Source organism: Rhagoletis zephyria, unplaced genomic scaffold (genome assembly GCF_001687245.7).
Source record: "Rhagoletis zephyria isolate East Lansing unplaced genomic scaffold, Rhagoletis_zephyria_1.1 Rzeph_scaffold_01746, whole genome shotgun sequence".
NCBI classification, from domain to species: Eukaryota; Metazoa; Arthropoda; class Insecta; order Diptera; family Tephritidae; genus Rhagoletis; species Rhagoletis zephyria.
Window position 1 is genome coordinate 26,746 of NW_016158830.1, and position 22,651 is coordinate 49,396.

The window sequence follows — 22,651 nt, forward strand, 5'->3', positions numbered from 1 at the left end:
TTGATTTTTCTTAAATTTTGTATAAAGTTTGAAACTGTGAATTATATGGTTTTGGTTAAAGCTTGGACAATATCTTTATAGAAACCTAACAAAAAAATTTTACCCGAAAAACACTAGGAATATTTAAAAAAAATCAACACGTGGTCTCTTGTTTGAGTCACTGTGCGTATTCAAATTGCTCCTTAAATCTCAATAAGCCCATGGAAATGTTGCTAATTGTTAAAAAAAAAAATATATTAATTGATATTTATTTCCAGCAAGCGGAATGTGGTAAGTAAACACCCAGAAATACATACTTCTCTCCCCGCCTTTCACTATATCACTGAGATGCGCCATTCAAGTGGGTGTAATGAATTTCAAGTTCAATTTAATCGTCATCCAAGAAATATGTAATATTTGACTTTGATACGTCATTAAGAGCGAAAAATACAAATATGTGATGGCATACTCTTATAGCGAACGAGTACCATTGCACAGTGTATTAGTTACGAACAAAAAAATAGAAAAAAAGCAAATGTACCTTCTAATTTAGATAGAATTTTTTGAGGAAATTTAGAAAACATAAAAATTAATTAAGTCATTCAAGCGTGCGAACGAGGAGGTTATGAGGTTAAATGGGTAAAGTTTCGAATTTGAAAAGTAAGGTCTGTATACGATAGTTCTGTTTTAGGCTATGCCGAGGGGTATAGGAATTTATGACAAGTAAAAGAAGTAAAAAATTGCAGGTTCTTATCTACTTAAATGGAGGAATTATAAATATCAATAGTTGGCCTTGTATGATTGATAACGATAAGTTCCCACAACGTAACTCTTTCGTAACTCGCTCTCTCATTCGTACTTAGCGCGCCAATTACAAAGCGAATCACGTAATTCGCCTTAGAACAAGCTGAGAGCCAATTAACTCGTTTGTATCCAATTACCATGCGAATTACGTAGAGTTGCCGTTCCCAATTTTAATCGAAAGTTTATCGAACTCAGCCTACAGAGCAAGAGAGATTATAGAAATAAAAACTAACAACGGGAGTAAAAAATAAAACACGTCATTTTAAGCAAACCTTACAACGGACTTGAATGGTCATATACAAATTTTGGATTACCGTTAATTTCTTCATGATCCAATGATCGGAACTAAATCAAATTTGTATGGGACTAACCTTGAGGTACCACCTTTCAGATAAAAAGGAAAAACGAAAACGGTTCACGGGGTCCAAAATTATCCAGCAACATACTTAGAAAAAAGTCTTCCGATAATTTGATAACCTTCACCCTTTTTTAAAGTCGTTTAAAAACAACAATGAACTGTCTAATCGATTTAAGAATGTGAAGAGTTAACGTCGAAGTTCACAAACGTAATTGAAAGTGTCCGTGCTCACAATTTGACGGTCGTAGCTGTCACGTGAAGGAAGTTTAAAGCAAAACTTCATACAAGGTGGAGCAAAAGTCATCAATCAGCCCATCGGAAGTTGCTATAATTTTCGCAAATAGTGGCAAATGTCATTTCTTCTTTGATAACTGTAAAGTAAATATATATATTTACTCTGCCACTTTTTTGTTGAAATTGCGCCACAGTGAACACCAAAATACACTTTTTTAAATATATTTACGAATAATTTAAATTCAGCTCTACAATCTATATATATTTACATATATACACATACGTATGTATTTTTAAGTGGCTTAGGTTTTAAATGCTTTGCAAAAACCACTTCATTAAAATTAATGTGTAATGGGTGTAAACGGCCGTTGTTGCTAAGATCGTCCCAATCGAGTTCGATTGCTCAGCTGGTGTGCCCAAAGCGATCGTGCGAGACCAAATAAATGAATTTTAATTAACTAGATTTTAAAAATATTTCTAGAGATAACAAATTGCAAAAATATTGCCACATAATAGATATGTAGGTAGTTTTCATATCTTTTCGCAAAATCTAATTGACACATAATTTTTTACGACTATTTGGCCGCTACCATTTAAATTTTTTGTTCTTTATTTTTTTCTTAATTGTCTAAAGCCACAAGAATATGTACATACATATAACTACATATCTGAGGTGGCATAAAAATTCATGTTGCTTGATAAAGAGTTGACGGCATGCGTACCGTGAACAATTACAAACAAACACACGAAATTAAAAAAAAAAAATACTCGTGACACGAAAAATATTTACTTGCAAATAATGACATCATCATTAAAAAATCTCTACAACGCTATATTCTTTCTGTCGCTATTGTTGCCCGTATGTTTTTAGCTATTGTCTTCTTTTCTTTCATTGTTTGTGCAGTTTGCTAAACTGTAGCCCCCAGAGTTATTTGCTTGCAAAAATTAGTTAAAAAACACTCAACATGATTGAATTATTATTTTATTTTTTTTTTTGTATGCTAGAAACTTGAGTAAAAAAAAAATCAGCAATTCAGTTTTTGCTGTTATTCAAATTTTTGTTTCTACCTCTACCCGGCGGCACCCTATGGCGGCGTGTGCTCGTTTAAATTGGTGGAACTAAAATATTCGTTAAAGTACGAAGTGAGAGCATGAATTCGCAGTGGTTTGAGAGATTTATGACATCATCAACAATGAGTGCGATCCGCGATCATTGTCGTTGGTCGTGGTTTCCCGGTTGTGAAGTTCGAGGATGAGGATTGCTGGTAAGGGTGGGTGGGGGTGGCAGCAGGTGAAGGCAGCGGCGATGGCAATGGCGGTGATGTTGACGAATGACAGTGACAATGACTGCGCACGCGCACCAAATGTAGATACATAGTATGTTTGTATTCACATAGATATATTTAAGAGGTTCACAGCGGCCATAAATATCACCACCAACCGTTGTCATTTACAAGCATAGGTATTAGTTGTGTTTTCGTATTCTCCAGCTAAAAATATCCAGTAACTTGCCAGTAACCAAATTTCGGAGAGTAAGCCAATATTTACTCCCAATGAGTGAATAATGCAAGAAAGTACGAAAACGCAAAACCAGCTAGAAGTTGCTAGTTTTATGAACAGCTGATTAATTTGTCATTTTCCGATGCAATTTTCTTAGAAAATTAGTATTTTCCATCTTATTATATATTTAAATAGGTTTATTTTGTCAATTGCAACTCTAAAAGCACCACAAACAATTATTTTGTTTATGTGAATTACATTAAGCATTATGCCATCAGCTGTTTTTCTTACTAGCAAATACATAGTTGCTAGTAAAAATTTATCCAGTAAAAATCCAGTAAAACTTGCAAGTTCAGCTGTCATTTTTGCTCTCTCAATTTCCCCTCTTTTGCTAGTTTCTTGCAAGTTTTTGCGTACGAAAACGACATCCAGTAAAAAACCAGTAAAATTAGTACTGGATTTACTGGATAGTGCGTACGCGAACAGGGCTATTGAGTGAGTAGATATCCACATTGCTAAAGGCTGCAAATCTAGTTTTGTTTTCTCATTTTAGAGCGAGTTTTGTTTATATGTAGTTACTAATATGTATACATAATGGATGTGTATAAGGTGAGCCGCTGGGTGTAATGGTATGTTTCCATTGCTACTGTTTCGTGATCACAACTGTGAAGCTTAAGTAAGCCAGCGGTGAAGGCATTACAAAGTAAACACCAGCGGAACTGCATACCTACATACATACATACATACATATGATCATATGCATGTGTATTCAATGTAAAAGCTAAGTATTTAGTATGTCCATATGTATGGCTTTGCCTACACATACTGCATACTGGTACATAAATCTGCTAGAAATCAGTGAAAACAATCCGCTCGTCAAGTGAGAGTTATTGCTTTAAATAATTGTCAATTTGCGTTGCATTGCGTTTTAATTAACCGAAACGCCGGTGAGACGTCAACGTACGATCACATGCGCTACATACATACGGACCAATGTGAACACCGCTTGGTCTTTACGCCATTACCTTTTTATTTGACAATAAAATTTGTTTTTGTTAGGTAAATCTCATTTAACGGTATTGATACATTTATGCTTAGAAAATTACCAAAATATTCGGCCCTACGCTGAATATACTAAGGGCCAATTTCACAGTGCGTAGTTAACTCAGAATCGCCAGTTAACTATAGATTTTTGTACTGAAAATCTCTAGTTAACTGCCGTTTCTGAGTTAACTACGCACTATGAAATTGGCCCTTAGTCATCGTCAGCGTACCTACCAGTAAAATGGCTGACGATGGACGTATCGTCACTTTTACTGATGATGATGACAATATTCAGTGTAGGGCCGATTTATTAGCTATACCCAGCCAACCAATGGAGATGATATGAGCTGTTTATTCTGAATGTGACATAAGTCATTTCATGCTGTCTGACCTCAGTTAATTATTTATGTACCTGTATGTGAACGCGTCTGTTAGTCGATCACTTCATCAGCTGAGAGGGTAGCAAGTGTTGCTGTGGATTAGTTTATGGCGGTACGACGATTTACAGATGCATTCAGTTAGAAGTAACCAACCATTGACGCACAATAGGTGGAAATGATTTATGCCAATTTCAAAATTAACGGCGAATAAAAAAAAGTTAATACTAACTGATGACCCTAAAGAAAGAAGAAAGGCTTTTTTTTACTTAATTATAGCTACAAATATACGCACTTAGTACAAGTGTACATGTGTCTTATTTTTCGCTGAAAACTATCCGGTCTACACACATACAAATTCATATCAAATAAGACAACAATCCGTTGCAAATTCAAACGCGTTTAAATTTCAAAATAGCTACATACACATGTACATGATGAGCAGTACGAATCATGGAATCTTAAATACCTACTTGAATTCTTGATGAGGTAATTTATGTGTTTCTTTCGGATACGTAACTTTATACTTAATAGCGATTTTTTGATTGGCGGCGAGAAGCTCTTCAGCACAGAGTACCACCTACCTATTTGCATAATTTTGCAAGAAGATAATTATTGCTTACAACCCGAATGATGTGACCGATTTAGAGAGCTCTCCTCGATTTGGGGTAGCAGGCACGATTTTTTCACCTTTCATGCGTTTGAAGTCATTTTATGTTTGGACATCGGCATGCTTTGAATTTCCAATTCGGCATAGACTATGCTTTGTGGCTTCCTATAGTTGAATATCGGCTACGTTTTATGTCAACTAATTATGCAGCTGTACATTCATAGATATTTAGTTATTCTAAAATTTATATGCGAACATCATTTGCATATTAACATGAATACGCATGTGCGTACCTTTATATGACACTACGTTAATTCTGACTTTGCATAACTGCTTTGTTCTGATTTTAATTTTATGCCACACACTCCAATATCGTTTTTAATTTTTCTTACACGCCTCCTGCAGTTTTTAATTGCCATTAGATACATACATACATACATACATACATTCATACTTAATAATTTAGCTTTTCTTAATTCAGCTTAATATGGATATTGAATTTGTTGGCTTCCTTGAGTTAGTTTTAGTATGGGAACGTCTCATAGTGGGGCAAAAAAGGTTGCTGAGCCTAAATATTAACCGATTTCAAGTTTATTTTTTTTAAATAAGAGATAGTTAAATTTCGCGTCGATCTATGTATATATGTATACATGTACATAAACCTTTTCCTGCAATATTTATGTATGTACATACGTTCTCTTGAGGTTGGTTTTACTGTTGCATTTTATGGATCTTTACGTGGAAATGTAAAAATAAACACATGTATGTATGTACATATTAATGTATATATGAATGTATGCACATAAAATGAATGCATACATACATACATATGTATGTATGAGCGCTTCTGCATAGCATATCACCCCAATTTATTTACAAAATTGAAACATTTTCCATGTGCTCCGTTAACAGATGAAGTTAAGTGTTACTTTCTCTTTGGTTCTTCTTTGTCTATATTTGAATAATTTCTAAAAATATCCAGCGGCAGGCAATACAGACTCATTCAAATACATACATACATTGTTTACACCCGTAAAATGGCAATTGTGCTGAAATGAGTGTGAAATGAGACTTGTTGTATACATCTGCCTCCAATAAATTTACTTAATGAATGAACTCTTACATAGTTCACGTCTTATTTCTTATGAACGATCCTACCGAAAAATATGCATCTTCTGTACTTAAATGTGAATTTATGCGCATAAATGTGGATGCAAGCAATACTAAGAGTTTCATATAAGTATTATAGTACGTACATATGTATGTTTTTTTGTCGAAAACTCAGAAAATACGCCTAAAAATAGACAATACACATACATATGTATATTTGAGTGCATTGGCATGCCATCGACCAGCTCTTGATAAGACTTCACATAAAATATCAAAAAGATAAGAAATTAATGTTTATATTTGCTCCGCCAAATGGGCGCAAAAAATTGTGTTTTTTTTTTTTGTTCTTTGAAAGAGATCTAAGTCACTTCCTACCTCTTGAGTTTAAATGACCGGTTACTTCGTATTCGTTTAACATCTGAAAATCGTTCTATCCGCATAAACTATTGACAAACTGTTTTATCTTTCAGGTGAAGAATGATCATTTAAGCACAAAAAATGTGAAGTGACTTGGACTAATTTCTGGGTTATGGGCACATATGTATGTATGTATACAGCAAATGTGCTTCAAGGGTAACCCCTAAAGTGAGCTATTTACTTTCTAGCAGCCCGGATTGCAGTTCTGTGTGATGAATAAAATAACTAGGCTTGTACAAACTCTATAGTAACTTAAAAAAAAAAAATTGTGAGAGCGCAAGTCCTATCAAAATACAAAAATATATCCCGTTTTATTGTTGTTCGTAACGCATAAGGCTTTATGCTGTAGGCTTTGCAAAATTCTTAAGATTCCTGCACATTCGCAGGCCATACGGGTTCAATAGTTATTTAGCAAATAGTACGTAGTATGTAGTGCATAGTATTAATACATATTCATACATATATACATATGTATGTATGCATGTGTGTGCGAGTACTGTGCTGAGGCAAATCGTTTTGTAGGATGTTCAAAGGGTGTTTCAAAGTAACTGCACAGTTTCTTTAGTTTTAATTTCTTTATTGAAACATGACACATGTATGTATGTATGTACTTTGCTGGCACATACGCACTTATACATATTTGCTTTCGAAGATTTATGTTTCAATGGATGCCTCAAGCCCAAACACCGTTTCAAACATCGACAAAATCGACTCTGAAGCGTGGCAATTTTCACGATAAAAGTTCATCAAACTGAAAATACATATTTTTTACCAAACTTTTCTAATTTAAACTGTCAGATGTAAAACGTTTTTATTCCTTTAATGAACATGAAATAGTACTATAAGTAACTTTCTTTCAATGTTTGTAAGTACCAGAAGAAGAAGAAGATATAGATCCATAAAAAGGTATACGGACACAGCTTCCAAGACATCCGATCAGAACTTGGCACACGGGTGTCTTTTTAATTATTTTACACAACACACAGCTCCCATATAACTGATTGTTCAGATTGAGTATTTGCATTATAACTTCTCCACTTAAGCAGCTAGGAAGATGAGATTTTGCACTCCATTCACTCATCATCAACAGGGAGTTAACGGCAAAAGTCATCAAGATCGGGCTACAAAAGTTTATAGCTCCTTCACTGATTGTTCATATATAAACTTTTGTGATATAACTTCTCCATCTAAGTGGATAAGGACCTGCAATTTTATCATAAATAAAAAGTTCACAGTGTAAACCATTAATGGCATAGCTCCCAAACAACGGATTAAAAAAGTCAAATTTTCTTTTATTCTTGAAAGGTACAGCCAAGACAGCACTTTCCTTTCTTGGTTTTCTCGGTTTTGTTGCCAACACTTCACTGCTTAAATGTTGCCCAATTAGAATTTCGTGTGAATTCTTGGAACACCGTTTATGAGTGTTTGTTTTTATGAAATATGTACATATCTTCTACCTATATGAATAGTCTTAAGTGCTTCCAGACCAGTTTACTGTTCCCCACTCCACTGTCGCTCTAGTTTAGCATGCTGATCATAACACTGCACAGTGGGAGAAATCACGAAAAAGCAGGCCATTTACAGTAAAAATTAACCTAGAGGCTTCAAAGTTGGAACACAAGCTTATTTAGTGAATATTAGTATAAGGTGTTAATATAAAGAAAATCCGTCCACAAATGCGCCAATTTCATATATAACGGTCTTTTTTATATGAAGCTCTAGCAAAGAAACAAAAGCTTTCCACTTAGGCTGAAATTAAAGCTAGCTACTGTCACTGAAAATACCATCCCTGTATCTTGGCCCAAAGGTCACTTATTACACGGCATAAACTGATTTTAACAATTTTTTTTCAATATTTTTTGTTGTTCAATAAGTGACTATAAGTGACCATCAGGAGAGTCCTAGCTTTCATTTAAGCCTTGCCTAGAGCTTCTCAAATATTGCAAAAAACGCGATTTTTTGACACTTTAACCTAGTTTTTCTCAAAATCTTGACCTGAAGGAAACTTTATACTTACGGCTTCGTATTCAACACAAAAAAAATTCTATCAAAAATAGCTTTAATATTTGACACACTAAAATCAGTGTTGCCCTGTGTAAGCTTTCCGCACAACACAATGAGCACTTGTATTATTTTATCACGCTATTCCATCGTGAATTACAACAGAACTTGGACGAATCAGGTTACTTTCTTTTTGAATTCTTGAAGTACGTTTTTTTGCTATTACCTTCAAGGTACAGAATAGCCCGATCTCCCGCGATCACAACTTTTTCAACAATCAAATAAAAAAATATTCTCATATATTTTCCTTAAATTTTTGATACAGCTTTTACTATTAATTTTTAGATATATTTACTTGTATCAAAAATTTAAATTTAATGGCTTGGATTATTTAAGATACCGCCAGAAATGCTCTCTATCTCGCAAAAGATATTCAAGTGCTTTAATCACTATTTTAAAATCAAATTTCCGAAGCACAATTTCAGAACCAATGAGAAAAGCAGCACGAACTTTAGTGAGAATAGCAAGTTCAAACTGTTTTAGTGAAGAAGATACAAAAAAAGTGTGCCTTATACTTTTCATCCACTACGCGGACCGACCTTCCTCTTGACTAATTACCATTTTTTGCAACAGTCGGACAACTTTGATTTTTTGGAATATTGGCCAGCTTTTTCGTCATTTTGCCCACTGTGCGCTGATAAGATAAACGTAAGTTATTTCATTGGCTTTTTATTGATAAATATTCCAGTTATCATTGTTTGGCGAAAGGCTATACAGATAACGGTTTTAACCACACACTATGTTGCATAGAAATATGTATGTATGAAATTCGCTAGCTTATGCCAACGTTATTACGAGATTGAGTTTTTGCTATAAAGTGTTTGTATGCAGATAATATATATATATATTTTTTGTGGTAAAAATTTCACATTCCACACGCTTCAATTAAAGTTTTTTGCTCTAAGAAGTGAAAATTGTATGAACCGTAAGCTCGTATGCCTTTACTGATAAGTTGAGGACATTTTGTAGAATGTGTGCGTGGACATTGAAGTGGTAAAATCTACATACATAAATGTGTGTATATGAGTATGGAATTGCGGGGTGCTTTACTGAATCCGTACGTGGAATAGCCGTCAACAACTTGTCGGTAACTTCAGTGACTCTACGGCGCGCGCAGAATTAACTACGCTATAACGAACGAAACGATCGAATTAAACATTCGAATTCCGCTGTTCTGTAAGATTTATTGGACATTGCATTGATAAAAAGACAACAAAACAGCAGAGCTAGAAACAATTAGCGACAGTGAAAGCTCAACTTATTCTTGGGTCGTAAATTTTGGATAAGCACTACACATAAATAGCAGACTTCGACGAGTATGTACTCGAATTTGACAAGATTTCAGTACAAACGATACATATCGTTCGATAGAGAGTCATTGGGTAGGTTACAAAAACGTTGCATTGCAAAGAATTTATTTTTTTTTTTTTGTGTAGAAGCAGGTGTAAGTTCGTTGACTCACGCGATTTTAATTGGTGACCTTTACGTGGATTTCAAATTCTTGTTAAAAATTTCTAAAAAAAAAATAATACAGAAATATTATCTTCCAAAAACGACAGGTGTCGGTAAAAACTGTGGCAATATATATGTATGTATATGTAGCATGACAAACTCAAATTTGTCGCCGTCCTTATCTATCAGTTTCAATTTTCGCGCGGCGAAAGGGACGGGAAAAGATTACGTTATATGTACATACATACATACATACGTACTATGTATATAGTGCAGAATAAATTATGACATAAGCACAATAAATATGAACTACAAGTAGGTAATTGCCGATAAGAGGTGATCAAAGTTGAGGAATTTCCGATCGTAAATACCCTTTGGAGTATTTTGACTTGCAGACTAGATTGCACTGTTGGAAATCTCACCAATTTTTTGGCAAAAATTAATTATGCCTAAACAAGTGTATGACTTTAAAAAACCTGATTTTTTATTGAGCGGCATATGACTTCTCAAACATTTTTTAATTTGTAGTTTCATTAAAAAGAAAAATTATATTTGTATTAGGTAAGAAAAAAATGCCACTTAGTTACAAAAAAAACTATTTATTCAGTGGCTATTATTTAAAAATTTTACCAAAATTGCTCAAAAAAATACCAATTATAGATCTTAAAAGTGTGTACTTTTTTCTTTATTTGCTATTTTTTTGTTAACTTTTTTTTAATAATTATTAACACAAATATGATTATTCGAAAATAGCTAAAAAAAAACAGAACACAAAATAGAGTCAAATTTTTCACTCACAGACAACGACTTTCCACCACTTGCTAAGCGCTGTCGTTCGTTTTTGACAAAAACAAAAGAAACAGTTGTTTGATTTGAAGCTTTCTGGATCAAATAAAAACAATAATAACATTGCCTACCGAAGAGTGACCGCTGGTAGAAAAAACTGTTACTAATTTAGATGTGTCGCGGACCAGCGATCGAACCCAGGTCCTACGGAGTGGTAGTACGCACCTGTAACCACTCAGCCACAGTGGCCGTCAAATATGTACCAAGCCACAAAAGCTTATCAAATTTCCTATGGTGCCTTGTGCCAATAATTTTATTAAAATTTAACTATGTAGACTCGATTGTATTTGTTAAACATAAATGTTGTATATTTTTATTGTATTAGGCAAGCAACAATTTTATACAAGCTTTGGGCGAAACTAAAATGAAAATATCAGTAAATTTGTTTAGAGTGTTAGGAGCCGCATTAATTTTATGCTGTTCCTGCCGAAAATTCAGCGTTTCCGACGATTGCTAGTCAAGCGCAAAAACTTCCACAATAATATTTGAATTATTTTCGCTTTTCTGTTTGTTAATACAACACTATTACACAGACTCGCTTTCGCCCTTAACGCTTATCAGCGTTGCTGTTGAAATTTAGTTTTATTTACACGAATCATTCAAGCATACGTAAAAGTACTATATTTTTTATTTTTTTATTTTTTTCTTCTCCAACGTCTTGTTACATAAGTGCGCGAATATATTCATTAGGTTGATAAAATTATTCGTTATGTGATTAGTTTATTTTATGACAATTTTTCGCTTCCTCTGCAGTGACGAACGTTCCAAAAATTTTAAATTTATTTACAAAAAAAACTACAAGGTCACACGAAGCAAGGTTTATAAATAAGAGGCTTTTATTTAGTTCGGTAACTCATTTATTTTAAAACAAACTTGACTATATTTACATGCACATAAGTTACTCATACACATAGCATGTACATATGTACATAGTATAGCCATGCATATATCGAAACGAATTTAAATCTCGCATAAGCCACCATAGAATGCGCGCGTTGCTGTCTGAATTAGTGATTAGCAGGCGATAGTCAGGTTATCGTTATTTGTTTTTGATTGATTTGGTGGTTTGGGTGAGGTATTCAGTAGTTTTAAAATCAAAACGTACTTAACCACGTACATATATACATATGTATGTATGATACAGCATACAATATATACTGCATACACACCCTGCAGGGAAGCCTGAAACAAATTTCTGCTTCCTCACATTTCGTAAATTTTTTGCAAACGCTCGCATGAGTCGTTGTATTTTAAAACAAATTGACCGCGCCAAGGCCCTAGATACGTTGGGTCGTTTACCTTTTACATTAGAATCTGTATAAGTTGATCTAATGCCTCATTATAAACATAGTAAAACTCAATATTGATCTATGATTCCAACTGTGCTCTCGTTAAGGAAGAAATCCTGAATGCTCTATGGAAAAAGTAAGCAAAGACATGCCGCTTGGCCAACAAGGCCGAGATTTGAAGTACTTTCTAACGGTTCCTAAACTTGCTCGCAGTCGAAATTTTTCCTGCTTATACGGAAATATAGTTAAACAGTTCGAGGTCTTTTAATGAACTTGCTCCGAATTTTTATCTTATCCGGCCTCCATATAATAAAAAAGTATATACTCAACTTTTTTGACACATTTCTCAATGTACTGGCGTTTTAGATAGCGACTATATGTGTCCTACTCCTTCATTTATAGCAGCTGTCAACCTTTCAATTTGAAATGTCAAATAAGCGACTTATTGAACATTACTTGAGTGCTAGACGCAAATAATACGAGTGAGACTTCTTGTGGCGAAAATTTCCCTTCCGCAAAGCCAACCGAAATTGTGTGTGTAGTCTCGTTATCTTCACTAAAAGTAGAAGGTTATTCGATTTCGTTTAAAAGAATTTTTGAAAATTATTTGAAAAATATTTACAAAAAACTCACACTGATCATAAGAACGCCAAGTAGTTAGCCCAGATTTACACGAGTCTTTTTTGCTGAAGAGAGGTATTCTAATTTGAAGTTTCTTCAGGTGCTGGCTTAATTTCAAAACAGAAGTTCACTTTCCTCTTGGGTAATGTGTTTCATCATTTTAAAAGGGTTGGGTACAAAATTATTATGGTCAATATTCTGTATTCGGAATTCTGTAATGCAAAATTCTGTTTTTTAATATTCTGTATTGCTAAATTCTGTATGGAAAAATCGGAAGACCATATGAATAAATAAAACGCATAAAGCGCGCACTTGTTTAATTTATCCATAGGTTTTCCGATTTCTCCAACACGGAATTCCGTAAAGCAAATATAAGTTCATATATATAGTTTATATTAACGTAATGCATTAAATTATAACTAAAGTTAGTTTCAGAAAGAGTTCAGATTAGTTCAGAATTATGACAAAAATTCATGTTTCGCTTTAAAAATTACAATGTTAAAAAGTTTGATTTTATGCCTCACGATGAAATCTCTGAGTCGTTTTTACAACACTCTTGAAGATGCATATATGTATGTACAAACAATTTTCACTTGCGGTTAAAAAATATATAAATATTTGGAAATCTCAGCTAGAAGTGTGGGGAACCAAATTCAGGGTTGTATAAACTTATCAATGATTTAAAAGGCGAGTTGGTTTATGCGAAAGCTTAGCTCACGACAATTCAAAATGGCCAAAAAATTCCCCAAAAGATAAAAGCTATAAAAGCATAAAGAAAAATTAAAAGAATAATGAAAAATTTACTAGACTTAAGTCATGTTTGTTTTCTAAAAACAATTGCTAAAAATTTAATTGCATATTAACTTAATTTTCCCATTATTTTTTATTTAAGAATGCAATAAGATTCAGTATTTCAGTATAAAATAAATTAATAGGTAAAATATATATTTAAAACAAGCTTTCTAATTATGAACCAAATTATGAACTGGTTTCCTGCGCCGCCTAGCGGACTATCTCAAGTCTCTAGCTTATCGGGAAAGTTGGTGAACTATTGAATGCGAAATTCCAGGACATATGTATATTAGGGTGCCCATCGAAAATTTTTTGGAAATTTCAAGACCCTACCCCGTAATTTTATTCGTTTTTTATGAGAAATATTATTACCTACTTTCATACGTTTTCTAAAGGTCATTTGGAGGGGGCGACCTGTCGATTTAGGTCAGAAAATACGATTTTGTTGATTTATGAGTTTTTGAATGACTTATTTTTGATTCGATTTCAAAGATCGAATATCACCTGAGAAGAGGATATATTGGCCTTTAAAATAGTATATAACAAAAAAAAAAAAAACTCATATTTCTCTTATTTTTTTTAATTTTTGACCATCGATAATTTCAAAATATGTAGTACTATCTTAAATTTTAGAAATCGGACAAAAACCACGAGATCCACCAACGTAACGGTAATTTCAAAAACTCAAAGCTAGCTATATTTGTACATTTGTACATTTTGACAGTTACAGTGAAAATTTCTAGAGAACAACACTCTGTGGTATATACATATGTACATACCAAGCTTTAGCCTCCAATAAAACGTAGGCGATATTTTTTTCTAGATGCTCTAGAAACATTTCTGCACCAAAGAGAAAATTTTGGAAAGTGTTTTATTTTGCGGTTAGGGCTCGATACTAAAAAATGGAAAACAAAGAGATGTATGTTGTCTTCTTTATGGCAGATGCTGTTCTTCACTGCAGTGTTCTACACTTTTAGTGCATTCATCGAGCAGACCTAATATGAATAATAATAAAGCGAGTAATTTTGCATCATTTGCCTAAAAAAATTCGTTTTTTTTTGGACTTATTGTAGTCTTTTAGTAAATGAGGGATATGTGAGCCGTTTATTTTGAAAGTGGCATAAGTCACTTAATACCTCTTGTGCTTAAATGACCGGTTACTTGTAATCCAATGCAGATGTAAATCTTTCATCTCCATGGCAAAACTTTTCATCTCTAGCTGATGAAGTTGAACAAGTAACGTATGCGTCCAGATGCAAGTAACCGGTCCTTAAAGTATACAAGCGGTATGAAATGACTTATGCCGCTTTCAAAATAAACGGTTCATGTGTGTATACCCATATATGATATATGATATGTATGCACATAAGGTATGCGCCAGCAACTAATCCATTAAAAAAGCATTCGAAATTTTTTTTCCCCGTGATTAGCGAAGAAAGTGAAACGAAAGATATGTCGTGATTGCGCGAAGCGAACTATGTACATACATATACATTCCATTACATAATCGAAATCAACTACTCACAACTCCACCTTTCCGTGTGAATAAAAGTAATGCGCTGGTGGTAGGTACTTCATTCATTTGAAAAAAAAAAAAAAAAAAAAAAAAACGAGTACCTACTATGTATTGATTTCTTAGCGCTTCCGCAATTGTTCACTTTGGAAGCGCAAAGCCTTGGCGCTTGTATGGCTTCCGAAGAGATTTAAAGCGTTCATTCTGTACAAAAATGTCCATTGAATAGTGGTGCATATTTTATACCAAATGGTACACAAATGATTGCTTTTATTATCTGTTGTGGCTGAATGTAGGGTGACTCGTTGTAGTTGTGTGTTGTATTTACTTTTTGTGTTTTTATTCCTTTTTATTTCATTTTATTGTTGTTAATTGTGCAGTAACAACAATTAAAACAAAAAATCACTTATGGGAATATAAACATTTCCAAGTACTTGTTTGATGTCCGAGTTTTTTTCTCTTTCAAGCTTCCCTACGAGATTCGAATGTGAATTCTGAAGATTTTCAAAAACCATTCAACAACTGAATTTATGTAGATACAAGCAAGTCATATTAGAAATATTTGCTGCAAAAATTTTAAAATGTTAACATGAAACTTTAAGTATATATGTTATTATCGCAGTATTTATAGCAACTTCCGCTTAATTTTAAGCATCGTCATAAAATACATACATATATAGTTCACTAATAATTTCGTACTTCTGCTATAATTCTTTTCAGCATCACAATATGAACCCGGCGGTTACTCGTTGCAGGCACAAAATCGCAAAGATGCCACCATGAACCAGCGTGATGGTATTATCAAATTCGAGAATGAGCGTATTAAAACGCTACAGGAGGAGCGTCTACATATACAAAAGAAGACGTTCACAAAATGGATGAATTCATTTTTGGTAAAAGTAAGTAACCATTTTCTTTAACTCTGATAAATTTATACTATTTGCATACGTATACGTATCAGAAGCACTTCTTTCCTTCCGTTCCAACCATTTTTGTTGCATATTCCAATTTACTGCCAACCGCCGCTTAAGAAATTTAACTTCAATAAATATTTGGCGCCTATACTTTTGGTAAGCGTTCAGACGAGCTTCTCCGAGCTTCTCTTTCCGTTTGCTTAAATGCCAATATTTCCACCCAAAAATCGCTTGCGTGGTCCGATGGAGAAATGGATAAATTTAAATTGAGTTTCTCAACGAAAATGAATGCCTACATCCACGCCGGATTTTATTTTTGATCCATCTGTAAATACCGCCATGTTCTCGAAGCACTGGGCCCCCGACCCGAATCCACCCACTGTGGCTAACGAATTTTGTTCGGTTTTGGGGTTAGTCCAGGCCTTTGGCGTGATATATGTAGTCAGTGGGCAAGCAAGTGAACAATTTATGGGCCAGCAATATACATTCCTTAGAGCGTCTTCTAAAATTTCTCTCATAATCCAAGCTTACGGGTAGTATGTACATATGTATGTATATTCAACACTAAAAGCCATTATAGCGACAAAAGCAATGCAGTAAGCGGCTAAAGCACCAAATAAGAGGAAGAAGAATATTTAATTACTTTTAAATAATATGACGTTTAAATTGTTAGCTGGCATTTTATAGTGCTACGGGGCGTATACATTACATTCACAACTACGGGGTGAGCACGAGTTGTTATATGGCCTTTTCTATAACTTTTCTAAGTATTCATTTAAGTACAATTTCGCAGTTATGCACAACTGAAGATAATGCACTGTCTAAGGTAAGTGTGCCACCATTGAGCGCTTTTGTCACAAAATATAACAACTCGTGGGATTTGCTTATATATGTATGTATGTATGTACATTAGGGTGGTCTTCAGAGAATAATGCCCAATTGTTTATTTAAACATTTTTGAATTTTAACTATTTTTTAAGGGTCTCCGAAATATCCAAAAAAAAAATCAAATATACAAACAGATATATACAAAAGAAAAAAAGAAAAAATAGTTTAAATTAAAAGACGTTTAAATAAACAATTGGGCATTATTCTCTGAAGTCCTCTGAAGAGAAGCAGAGTTTTCAGATTGAAAAATTTTGATTTTCATGGATTCTATGCCATTTCTACGAAAAGTCTTTTTTTCCCCATACAAAATACATGGGAAACTTTGAGCGCTTTGAGCGACTTCTAATATATTTTAATTTTAAAATAAAAAAACAGGGGTATATTTTTATCGGTATAGAACAATCCTAGGGGGTGAGAGCATTCAATTTCCGATTTTACTTTTCTCCCATACATTTTTGGACCACCCTAATGTGCATACTATTGAAAATTAAAATAAAAACCAAATTGCTTATTATTTAAAGATTTTTATATTTCTCAAATTGGTTTAGAAAGTTTCTTTTGTCCAAAATATGAACAATGGGACGTCAAAGTTTTTCCTTCCAGGCTACAATGGCAATATGCATATTAAAGAAACCAATATATATATCAATACAATATGTATATGCATATGTATATGTTTTATGAACAAGTCTACCAGTGTATGTGTGAACATATCGCACATCAAAGGTGACTCAAAATTACACTTTCATCAGAAAATGCGAAAAACTATTTCTTAGCACATGTTAATCATATGGACAAGGAAGACTTAAGCTTAGGTTTTTTTCAACAAATTATAACAAAAATTTTCTCCAGCTTTTGCTGAAAGATAAATAAAAGCTCTGTGTACATTTTTAGTGAATAATTAAAAAAAAACCAAATTTTGAGTTGTGTCACTTTTAAAGATGCTGTGCGTTATACATATATGTATGTAGTATAAGTTTATTAAATACATATTAGAGCTGTCCAAATATACTCACTCTACTTTGTTGTTGTTGTTGCAAGCCCATCAAGTCTGATTAAAAGCACACAATACAGAAGCTAAAAATCTTAAACAGCTACTTAGCTATGAGATAATTGCACAGAAACTTACTTATTTTGTTGTTTCATTTTGTTACAGGCAAAAATGGAGGTCGAAGACCTATTCACAGATCTAGCCGATGGCATCAAATTACTCAAGTTGCTGGAGATCATATCGTCGGAGAAACTGGGAAAGCCGAATAGCGGTCGAATGCGTGTTCACAAAATCGAAAATGTCAACAAGAGTCTGGCCTTCTTGCACACCAAGGTAAGTAAGCAACTGCGATAGCAGAATTACAACAACTGCAAATAAGATTCGTCATTTTGTTTTGTTTGGCAGACGCGTTTACTTTTACTGAATACATACATACATACATACACATTTAATTATCCATGTATGCATTTAAGTCTAGAACCGGTTCTAAAGGAAGATTTATAAGACTAGCTCAGAAACAGGCCATTTTGGTCAAGTCCAAGCTCTTGTTATAGGCTTCGCTATTATTAGCAACAGATTCAGATACAAATACACATTGGCTTCTATAAATACTTGCCTAAGGCTATCTGCACACTTGTCGTCCAATCATAGTTGCATTATCGTCTCGCCCTGAAATTTTGAGCCGAGCACATGCATTTCAAATGAGATCTGCACACTTGTCGTTATCGGCTACTTATCGCCAAATCGTAGAAGATGCAGAAACGGATAAGTACGGCACTGTCGTGTGCTAATCGTTGTGCACGCATTGTTTGTTTACATTTTATGGGGAAAAATTAGTGAAAAAGTTAATATTTGCATAAAAATTAGTATTTTTTGCATAAAATATGTGGAAATTATTAAAAAGTGGATAATTGCATTATAATTCAATAAATGTGAACGTTTTAACTATAAAATATGACGAAATTGTAAAAAGCCTCTGTGTGCATGCACAAAACACATTTCAGGAAAAGAAAAGAAGAGATATTATTGAAAAATGATGTCTAGAATTGTTGCAGCATAGTCTATATTTTAAAAATTGCAGGTTTTTGTAAATTGAAATGAATTTTTAGACGCCAAATGAATTGAAATATCACGACCGAGTGTGCGAAAGTGTAGTCGTCATGTAATCGTGGCATCATGATTGTGACGATGAAGCAACTATGATTGGACGACCAATGTGCAGAAAGCCTAACTCACAGCACACTGAAATGCTGCGTTGCTGCTGTGTCAACTTTCCAGCAATCACGATATTTACATAGATTGTATGTAGCAGAATATGGAACTAGTATAGTTAATTGTTATACTGACCCGTCCCAATTTTTCTCCGAGTGAGGGAGCAGCATAGAAACAGACAACTAACTGGCGCAGTGTTCGTCGTGCCGTGGCATATGGCCATTGATGGCGCACGAGAGCAAACCACTGGGGGCCTTATACTATACAATCAATCGAATTGAAAAGAATTGCTCTGTGCACGCGCACTGGTCGCGCTAATATTAACGTGCGCCTGCGCAATGCATGCATGCATTTGCGATCGATTGCATTCGTACCAGTATTGCGCGCTGCGTGCTTTGTATGAAAAGCACGTCGTTGCTGCTGCCTTTCCCCAACAAAATGCATACCATAAATAAATGCGTAAACGCGTGCCTGCACACATTTTTTTGTATAGTTTTAAATGTGTTTGTTTATATGTATGTATGTGTATAAATATGTACTTGTATTTGCCTGGCATATACGCACCTCTCTACGTACATATATATGTATGTACATATGTACATTCAAACATGCACACACTTATTATAGTATATGTTTGGCGATTCCCAGTGGGAAAATGTAATGTACGGTAATCGAAAAAATAATCAGTAGAACAGCCGTTTCGGCATTCGAAAATGCATTTTTTTTCCCACGGCCATGTCCTACAAAAAGTGGGGCATTCAATTTTGCATTACCTAGTATCGAGAAATGAATGTGATTTAATATGAATTTTTTTTGGACTTTTTGGATACATTGGAATGCCGATTACATATTAATCAGTAAAAGAATCATAAACTCATAAGAAAAGCATTACATTATTTATCACTACGGTGACCATTCGTACCGATTTTGGCGGGACAGTACCGATTTTGAGAAAATTGTCCCGCTGAATATTTTTTAAAAGTCGGGACGAATAAGTGCCCCGACTTTTCATATATTTATTAATTTTAAATGAGTCTCCCTGTACTCTGACCCAAAAACAATTTTTCTAACAAACGTGGCAGAAAATTCGGTATCACAAAGAACATAGAATATAAAGGAGCCATAAACATTCCTTTTTAGGATCTTTGGTTATGTTTTATTCAAAGATATAAATAGGCAAGAGACAACATTCTTTGGCTATTGTTTTTATTTTATGAAATTGTAGCTCGTTATTTAACAAAGACCATGCAAGTAAAAATTTCAAACGTTCTACAAAAATTAGCTAAGTTCGACAGTTTCATCAAAATTTTTAGATTTTTAATTAGATTGCTAAGAAATGTTCCAGGTATGCAGTTTTGTAGCGCATTCAATTCAAAGTTCAAATTTTAAGTTGTTTTGACTTACCGTTAATTTTGTAAAAAAAATTTGTGGAAGGTATTACTCATTTTCTTATTTTTTTTAGATATTAAGCTATTTTTTCATAAAAAATAATAATAAATTTTTAAACAAAGAAAAATAGCCATTTTCATTGTTGGTGTTTCCGACAGGGTAGGAGTGTGATGTAATGTGGAACGATTTTCCGTCATCCCTTGTCAAATTTGGTTTGGAGACAAACCGGTTTCGGCGTTGGGCCATCATCAGTGTAATTTTTCGTTCTGTAGCCAAAATGTCTCTTCCCTATTGACATTCTCGCCACCGTATATATTTTGTGTATAAATTTTTGCGATAATTTTTCAAGTTTTTTCTCTTTGTTTTGTTTTAAATAAAACTGTATTAAAAGTTGTTATGTCTTTTTATTCTAAAAAAAACTTGTATGTTCGGATTCGATGCATTACAAATGTCCCGATTTTTATCCACAGAAATCTGGTCACCGTATTTATCACGCATGTAATGCATTACTACTTTTACCACTGGGTTGTAAGTCGGCTAGTACGTGTGCGCCATTTACACACCTCTTGCCATTTCTTTTGTTTCTTTTTATTTGGCTTAGCTTTGGTGTAACTGCTGCATTATATTAGCTATGCATGTATGTACATATGTATTTTTTTTTTTGTTTTTGAAAGTTCACATTCACCGATGGCACCATGACAGACGTTAAGCGGCAAAAGCCAAGATGTGTTAATTACATACATACATACGTGCCTACATACACATGTCCTCTGCAATAACGGCACAAATACATTTTGGTGTTTGGCCGCAAAACCTTTTGTTTGTTTATGCGTGCATACATATGTACATATGTACAAATTTATACGAATTTATCAAGCAAAACATGCAAAATATAAAAATTAAATCTTCAATTGCATCTCAATTGATAGCTCTGTAAAGCTTTTGTAATCTAAATCTTATCTTAACACGAATAGCATTTACCCTAATTAGAAGATAGTATAAACTGTACAGCGGCAAAAGTGCTCAAGTCAGTTAAGGTTTATAAGTCTAGAGCCTGACTAATCTCTGTGAAGACAATCCTTTATTCCATTACCGGAAAAAATTTTCCTCAATGAGGAAATTTAGCCTGGAGCTATTGAGTCCTAAACAAAGCGTTGCGCAGTGGAATAACTCAATAAAAAATATGGCAAAAAGTACTAATATTGCTTCGATTTTGCTGTAATTTGTTAACTTTACTTAGCAATAAAGAAATCTGAAAAATCGCATAGATTGGAAAACTGCCACGCCCGCCCACAATACTAGAGGGAGGAGATTGTATATGTCGTCTTATTTTAATGAAATTCGGCTTATGGCTGTGTTTTAACCAGAAAATGTATAATCTGGAAGATGGTCAAAATTGTCCTACCATATAAGAACCAAATTCTCTTTAAACCGGATAATAGCGAATATATCATGTCTGCCTCCTTAGGTAGCGGGCGCGAAAGTTCACCAATAATTTTCTATACTTCTTCATTCTTAGGCAAAAACACTGCATTAACAAATTCCAGTAAAATCGGATCTCGATTACTACATAAATTGTGGGGCAGCTTATATGGGAACCTCTCATTGTCTTGGGCTTTCTGTCACTCCCTGACCACTGTGCGTTAGAAAGAAAATATCCGTCCGGTTAGTTGTAAAACATTAAGGGCCGGTTGCTCAATGTCTGATTAGCAAAAATCGAAGGTATAAGCTCCGGTTAGATATAATGACTGCTTTGCTCCGGGTGTATTTCTGCCATGAAAAATAGCCTCTCATAATTTTTTTTTTTCTTTGTGAGAAAAATATACATATGTATCGCTCAGAGCCTTCAAATGAAAATTTACCAACATTTTACAAAAGTAGCGACGGTATAATCTGTAAGTGGCATTTTTTCTTCAATACAAATATTTTAAAATTAAGAAGTTACCCCTTTAGACCCCTTCGTCGACAAGGGTTAAGATTTTTTTCTGTTTTTGCAAAAATACGGGAAATCATATGCAAGTCAATAAAAATCGTTTTTCTTTAAATCATCTACTTGTTTAGCCGTAATTAATTTTTGGCCAAAAAATGGGTCGAACTTCCCATAGTGAGATATTCACAATTCATAAAACAGAACTGGTGTGCAGCGATGTGTTGAAGAGTTAATAAGTAGCTCTTTTCACATACACCTCCAAGAGTAGTCCCGTTCAGAGCTATGTAGTCGTGAGACAGTCCGATTTGCTACAAGGTTTC

The 22,651-nt window shown here is 34.0% G+C and overlaps 1 protein-coding gene across 2 annotated transcripts in view; it reads left to right on the top strand.

Moving 5' to 3' along the window:
- kst (spectrin beta chain, non-erythrocytic 5 kst) overlaps positions 1–22,651 on the top strand; it is a 70,327-nt gene that overhangs the window by 26,219 nt on the left and 21,457 nt on the right. The window contains exons 1-3 of one of the 2 annotated variants that reach the window (XM_017618911.1): positions 9,618–9,876; positions 15,728–15,906; positions 17,966–18,133. In XM_017618911.1, coding sequence (XP_017474400.1) covers positions 9,813–9,876; positions 15,728–15,906; positions 17,966–18,133 — 411 coding nt within the window. In that variant the 5' untranslated portion in view covers positions 9,618–9,812. Of the gene's footprint in view, positions 1–9,617; positions 9,877–15,727; positions 15,907–17,965; positions 18,134–22,651 lie in introns of those variants that run through there. The other variant, XM_017618912.1, reaches the window with a different exon arrangement.